General features: G+C 42.5%; 1 protein-coding gene across 7 annotated transcripts in view; it reads right to left on the bottom strand.

Moving 5' to 3' along the window:
- The window catches only part of gria4a (glutamate receptor, ionotropic, AMPA 4a), a 130748-nt gene extending 124390 nt beyond the window's left edge, over positions 1 to 6358 (bottom strand). For all 7 annotated transcript variants that reach the window (XR_008573052.1, XM_054793230.1, XM_054793229.1 and 4 more), the window contains exon 1: positions 5993 to 6358. Coding sequence is in view for 6 of the 7 variants with exons in the window: in XM_054793230.1 (XP_054649205.1) it covers positions 5993 to 6086 (94 nt within the window). In the remaining variant the exon portion in view is untranslated. The remainder of the gene's footprint in view (positions 1 to 5992) is intronic.
- Between the last annotated feature and the right edge of the window lie 1061 nt (positions 6359 to 7419).

The following is a 7419-nucleotide window of genomic DNA, read 5'->3' on the forward strand; positions in this document are numbered from 1 at the left end:
CAAAGGAAGGCTAGATCACAAAAATGTCAACTACATACGAGAAGAGCACAGGCTACGCACAAAGAAAAGAATGACAATGTGGATACAAAGTGTCAGTTGGCCTTTTAAAATGAGACGCTCATATCCCGCCTGAAAAACGAGAATGGGATAAGAGATGAAAGAAATGAGACAAACTCAACAAGACGGCTAAGTTAAAAAACGAGAGCAACATTTGATCTGAGAGACGGGCAATTCAAGTATCAATGACTGTGAAGAGCAGAGCACCACCTCACTTCCATGCCAACAAAAGCTTTTACAAATTCACAAGGAGGCTTCTTTTATTAACTATGCCGGAGACATTGCAATCTAACTACCAACGATGCTAATGAAGTGAAAATGAATAAAATATGGCATTGTTACAGCAAGTTAAATGGCAGAATAAATAAAAATGTGAACAAAAACATAAAATCACCTAACATGCTTAAATGGTATGTAAAACTGTCTTGCTATAGATCTGAACTCATGCTTGTAAGAACGCAATGTGTCCTTGCAGAGGTTACAATAACAACTAAACAGCAGAAGGTAAGTAATACTCGCAATTTGTCTCCACCGTTGCAGCGATAACAGCTTCCACTCATCTGGGAAGACTTTCTTTACCCATGAAGCCATCCCCAAATTTCTTGATGGGCTTTAGATCAGGGTTCTGTGCAAGTTCTTCCACGCTTTACTTGGTGCACCCACAAGATTTAGGGGAGAAACCAGGTTTTTTTCCAAAGATATGCGTCCTAATACCTTTCAAATAGTGGGGTTTCAATCTATTTATATTCCTTGACTTAACCCCCGATAATGTTTCTTGGCTTTAACTGTTGTGATACACAGTGATTTAACAGTAAAGGTTAAACGACGGGAGGGGAGAGAGGAATGATGACAAGGAAGGAGGAGTTGAGAGGCAGGGCATATTATACGGTACAGTGTGTGTCTTAGTCATGCTAGAATAGTTCATCCTCCTCACTTCTTTATATGTGTCTCAGATAAATAATGTAGCGATTGGAGCACATCATTAAAGCAAAGACATGAGATTCACATGTACACATTCTACATCAGTGGAATGTTAGCAGAAAATATGTCAAGCTGATAATCATTTCATTCATTCATTTCCTAACCGTTATCCTGCTCAGAGTCATGGATGAGCTAGAGCCAAGAGAGAAATGGGGTACACCCTAGCCTGGTCACCAGTCAGTCATAGTTCATTTACACCTACGGACGATTTAAAGTCTCCAATTAACCCAACACAAATGTTTTTGGACTGTGAGCGTCACATTCTGCAATAACTTGCTGTAGTGTGACCTGAGGATGCAAGGACATGGTGGCCAATCTGATTAATAAAGTATTTAATGAACAAAAGATTACGTTGCATGGAGCAGCAAAAAACAAAGACCAGGCCTGTCACATTGTCCTACAAATAGTTGACAATAAACTATATTATTGTCAACATTATTTGGAGACCATTTTTTCATGAATGTAATGATAATATATGGCATAATAATCCCAGTAAACCGTATCAAAAGCAATAAACTGTAAGTTCTCAAGAGTATTTAACATTGTAATTTAAATATCAAGAGCTTTTCAATAAAATAAATTAAACATGATGTAACACAATACAGTAGTTCCCCAAAGTGTATTCATTCGGAAAAATAGATACAGTAACAAAATGAAACTTAATGCGTATCATAGACACTACGCCATATTTCATATATGAATCAGCGTCACTTTCATTATTGTCTCAATATTGACAAAAACGAAGCAATAACCCGTATTGTATTATTTATTTAATTGTCTTTTTCATGTCAAAAAATGACGACGCGCAAACGGGCTGAAATTGACGTCAGATCATGTTTTATGCACATCAGGCACGAAGAAAGTATTCAACACTGCTTTCCCTGTTTATTCAACATGTTTTTCTATTTTCACATGGCTAAGGCTTCAAATAACTGTCGTCTGTGCATCATGACCCCTGAAGTAACTGCGCTGTTGCGGGTACCCATTTCAGAAGGATCACCCATTTCCGCTTGCTTGTGTCTCCTCACGACGCTCGCTTGCAATACTCTGTGTGTGCACTCGCTAGCACCCCGCCTCTCCCCACTGTGACAAAGCAACTGACAGGAGGATTCACTCAATCTGTTCATTCCGCTATATAACCAACACGCCCAGGTGTTGAGACAGATGCACAGAGGGAATCCTCTTGTCATCCAGCCTGTTTGGTAGCGAGAGAAGGGGAGAACAAACACGCATGCACATGTCAATATATCAAGGCCGGCAAAATGATCGAGCTTGTTTTTATTTATCGTGCGGTTAATTGATTTATTGATTATCGTGAAAGGCTTAACAAAGACTTTATCTTAAAGCGGAGGGCGCAAAATGGAGAGAACTCAGCGTTGAACGGGCCCTCTCACCCCCACGCAACTCGGGATTCATGTGAATCGATGGGCACACGGACGCAGAACTTGATGCCAGTATCCACAGTTCGAAAGAAATTGGGGCATCTCGAGCAGAAGTTTAACATGCATTATATTTAACCAGTAGGGGGCGCCATCTGAGTCGATGTATACACACAGTTACAGAGTAGAGGGTGACCTAACCCACTATAAAAAAGACTATCTGACCATATGAAAGTGAGTTATGACAGTGATCATTTTTGACCAGGAGGGCGCGACACTGGTGCCAAGGTGGCCATGTGGTCACGTCCTGTCGGATGCCCAACCCACCATAAAAAAAGTCAGGACAATCGGATGATGTAGAAGGTAGTTAGAGCAGTTATACATTTCCAGCAGTTGGTGGCGCCATTGGAGTATCAAAATGTAGTCCTGATCAGACCCCAACCCTTAATCCTAATAACAGATTTGAAGGAGATCTGATGATATGAAGTGAAGTAATGACTCTCTAATGGTTAATGCTGAGGAGCAGCCTTCGCCGGCAGGCTCCACCCATTACGTGTAATGAAACATCATGCTTCATGTCATCAATCTGTTTAATGTGCACTGTATACATGTAAAAGTGATTCAGTAAATTAACTCAAAGGAGTGGGCTTTTGTATAAAGCATGGGTTTAGTTGTCACTTCTTGTCGGCACAAGGAGGCACTGCTCCTAATTGAGCAAGTGACATATGGATCTCTTCAGGGTGTCATCTACGTCATACACACCAATTACTGTAGAAGTCTGACCTCGTGGAGTCCAGTTATTTGAGTTCCGTGTCGCTTGGCGAGTCTCCAAGGCTCCGCCCACATTCTATGGCGTAGGTCCGCAATATATAATCACCCATATGTCTAGTATCTGTGATTTTCATTTGGCCTCATTTCCTCAAAGCCCCTGGGAGGAGTTCGTCAAAGTTCTGTACGACCCCTGGTTTTTGGCCAAAATGGCCGACTTCTTGTTTGTTTTCAAACATGGGTTCTTGACACTGTTTTGTGCGTCCTTTCATGAGTTATGTCTCCACCAAATTTTGTGAAGATCTGTGAAACGGGTGGCAGGGGATATATATATTTTTTTAATTTCTAGGGAGCGATAGCCAGTCAATTTGGGATGCTCTCATTTGGGAGACGCACCATATTGTTAAGGCTTGGATTCTTACTTACCGCATAAGTTTTGTAGTCAAATTATCACACTTTGATGTTCAATGGCGAAGGCAGAAACTTCACCGCTATGCCACACCACACGACTTTATAAGGATACGGTTCGCAATTTAAGCTCATCAGTCTGCCAGTCATGCTTCCTATTGAATTTGACGTCGATCTGAAAAATCTCCTAGGAGGAAAAGGCTAATGTATATTGCAAACTTCTTTTTTTTAAATTTCCTGTTGCCACTGGGTGGCGCTGAGGCAAATTCACAAAGTGAGCTATGCATAGCTTCAATGTGCTGTCTTAATCATATGTACCAATTATAAGGAAGATCTGACCTTGTGGAGCCGAGTTATTAACATTTACAGTTTTGTTCAAAGTTCAAAGCAACATTAGAATCATAACGTGAGAGTTTGTTGCCAAGCCCCGCCCACATCTTACGGACCAGCCTAAAATGCTTCACAATTTAACATTGCCCATCTGTCTAGTGTCCGTTGATTTTCATTTGGGCTCATTTGATCAAACTCCCTAGGACTAGTTCGTGGAAATGCAACCCCTGGTTTTCGGAAACCAAAATGGCTGACTTCCTGTTTGTTTGACAATATGGGTTCTTGAGACTTATTTGTGAGTCCTGTAATGATTGACGTCACCACCAAGTGATGATCCATGAAACTGGTGGCAGGGGCTAATTTTTTCACAATTTAAAGCTTGTGTTTGGGGCCCCTGAAATATAAAAGTTTTCGCCGGAGCTGACACGCTTGCAAAATTTGGTGAGTTTTCATGTATGGCCCTCAAAAATGTGAGGAATGTTGCGGAATAATAAACGAATAAATAAATAAATAAACATAGCAGTTTCAAAACGGCTTTCGGTATCGCTGGTGCTCGGGCCCTAAGATCGTAAGAAGATGCTGGCGTTTTCATCATACACACAAGAATGGAGAGGCCACAGTGCGCAGGGATACGGCAGGAGACAAATATTGTTTTGAGAAGCCAAACTCTTTACTTAAATGACCCAGCAACTAAGCGGAACTGCGTTCCTTGTCACGGAAATCCGACCAGAGCTGGACTCGTGGGACCAAGTGGGGGGGTAAGTCACTGTTGCTGTGGTACACTGCTGATGTGGATGTCATACGACTTCAGGTCAAAAAATCCAAAATGTCCCTTTAACACGTTTGATTCGAAAACAGAAATATTTGTTGTAAATATGAACAAATTGAACAGTATGATGCGACATGTGGTTAGCACATCTGCCTCACAGCCAGGTAGTTCCTGATTCGAGTTTGAATGTTCACCCACTGCTGGCGTTGTCTCCGGTTACCTTCCACAGACCAAAAGCATGCATTTTTGTTAACTGGATGCTCCAAATTGTACATAGATGTGAGCGTGAATGCTTGTTTCTCTACAAGTGCCCTGTGATTGACTGGCGACCACTCTTGGGTGTACCCTGCCGCTCACCCAATGTCAGCTGGGATAGACTCCAGCTCCCTGAATGAATAAATAAGCTAATTGGATGTTGACCTTAGACATACCACTGCAGACCTCAAATAAAAGTCAGGTTTGATGTATGTAAACGTCTCCTCCAGCGAACTAGCAGAGAAGCAAACAAAAAGGTTATGTACTGTATGCATGTGAACATAACCTTTACCTGCCAGCAGCAGTGTCACATGTGAACTTGTGTTGGTTTATATTCCACATGCATAAAAACACTTTATAAGAAGCAGCACAAACCATCTAATGCAATACACTAAGCTGTAAGTGATGGTTCTAAAGGATCAGCCCCAGCCACTCTGTTACAGACCTATTGGCTGTGTGACCACATTCTATACCATAATGTACATTACTTATCCCTATGTGTGTGCTGCTCAGAAAGCGGTGCAAATATGTCTATGTGCTTGTGGATGCCAGGCAGGAAAAATATTTAGCACATTAAGTTTATGGCAGCTGTAGGCAGACAGAGTCAAGGAGCTGAATCTCATTATAGGACCTCCCAACTGCCCCCCACAAGGAGTGATGCAGTGCATTCATTATCGCACACTTCACTGCGTGCGTGTGCGCGCCACGGAGGAGGAAGGACGTTATTTGCAGCGACCATCCACATTTTGCAAACTTTATCACTTGTTTGTGCTTTGTAAGGAATTGAGGGCTTGCCTTTCTTTCAGAAGAGGCACACGGTAAGGGAGGAAAGATGCAGGGAAAGGGAGGGAGAGCGAGGAGGATACTGCAGTGTCTAAACAGATCAAGGCTGAAGAAGGAAAAGCTTATTTAAACAAACACCCGCACAATTAAACACTTAGTATGCTTGTGAATATGATATGGGAAAACGGAATAAATTAAAACCAATCGTTCATGTGTGCTCATCTAAAATTGACATTTGTGCGTAAAAAGCTCCCCAACTCACCAATCTGCACTGAGCTGGGGAACGCTCCTGTCGCCAAGCCCCAGAGGACGGAACACAAGCCCAGAAAGTGCCAAGAGAAAATATTAATCCTCATTTTTCTTTACTTGGGTCCCTTCAGAAAGTGTTGAGAGACATTGAGAGGGAGGAAGAGGGGAAAAGACGTCAGAAAAAAGAGAGAGGATAAAGCTTTCCCTCCCGTGTATAGTGTATATAGTCCAAGGTAGTATTCCTATTCCATGGTGGACTTCTTGTAGTTATTGCCCCCTGCATGCACCGTCCGCTCTGGAGAGAGAAATGTGTGTCCGGTGCACATGGAAGGGCAGAGGCGGGAAGAAGGAGTGGGGAAAGTCGTTGCAAGATTGGCGAGCTTGGAGAGCAGACTGCATGGAGGAACTGGACATGCGCACCCACCTCCCCCCCCCTCTTCCTCGCTCTCTCCCTTTCTGTCTCCCACACACCCTCCCATCCATCCACACCACACACACACTTTCCCTGTAAGACTGTGGATTCAGTGTTCATACGGAAAGGCGTGGATTGCGTGGATTGCGTTCGCCACCTGTACGCACCTTGCACAACGCAACACTTAGCGAATAACTGTTTTCATTTTTTTTACATTTCACATTTACTCATTGCGTGCGCGTAGGAATAAAATAAAAAGCACCTGGCTGTAAAATCAGTCATTTGTGTCTTGAGAAGTGTATAATGGGGGATCCCTCTTGCGTCAAACTCATTTCAGCCTGACGCATTGGTGCACTCCCAATCCAAACCAAGCTCAGTGTGTCCCAACAGAAGCACGGCAGGTTTAGCTGCACGTCCGACTGCAGCTGCATCGTAATTCCAACGGGACCAGCTCAAACATCTGGCTACAGACAATGGAAATATAAAAGTATATGGAGGGAAGTGCAAGCATCTCATGTGATGTAAATGTGGTGGAAACAAGACATGTTGGCGTATCTGCAGTGTCCCGTGCATGGTGGTGGTTCGGTACATTATCTGACAGACGGTGCACTTTCATTTTTACTCATAGCACAACTGAAATATGCTCATCTTCTGCTTGCCCCAGTGCGATACAACCCACCTACCGACCGTAACATTAGGTACACCACACAATCTAATGAGATCGAATAAAATATAATCTAATGAGCTGAATAAAAGGGAAAATATGTTTTAAATAATGATAATAAAGCTCAGTTTTACTCAGGCAGGTATTAATTTAATATGTTTCAGTGGTGTAGAACTGCACTGCATCATAATCAAAGCTGTTGACACTTTGATGCAGCCAACCCAATATGAGAATCAGTCCTCCGCAAGGTGAACCACTGCAAAATACAGCCCCAATAATAAAGACATTAAATGAATACCGCTCTGGGATTGTCAATCAAAACCGAGCATTATTATTTTAGTAAAGGCAGATTGTTTTTACACAG

Source organism: Dunckerocampus dactyliophorus, chromosome 12 (genome assembly GCF_027744805.1).
Source record: "Dunckerocampus dactyliophorus isolate RoL2022-P2 chromosome 12, RoL_Ddac_1.1, whole genome shotgun sequence".
In the NCBI taxonomy this organism is placed as follows: domain Eukaryota; kingdom Metazoa; phylum Chordata; class Actinopteri; order Syngnathiformes; family Syngnathidae; genus Dunckerocampus; species Dunckerocampus dactyliophorus.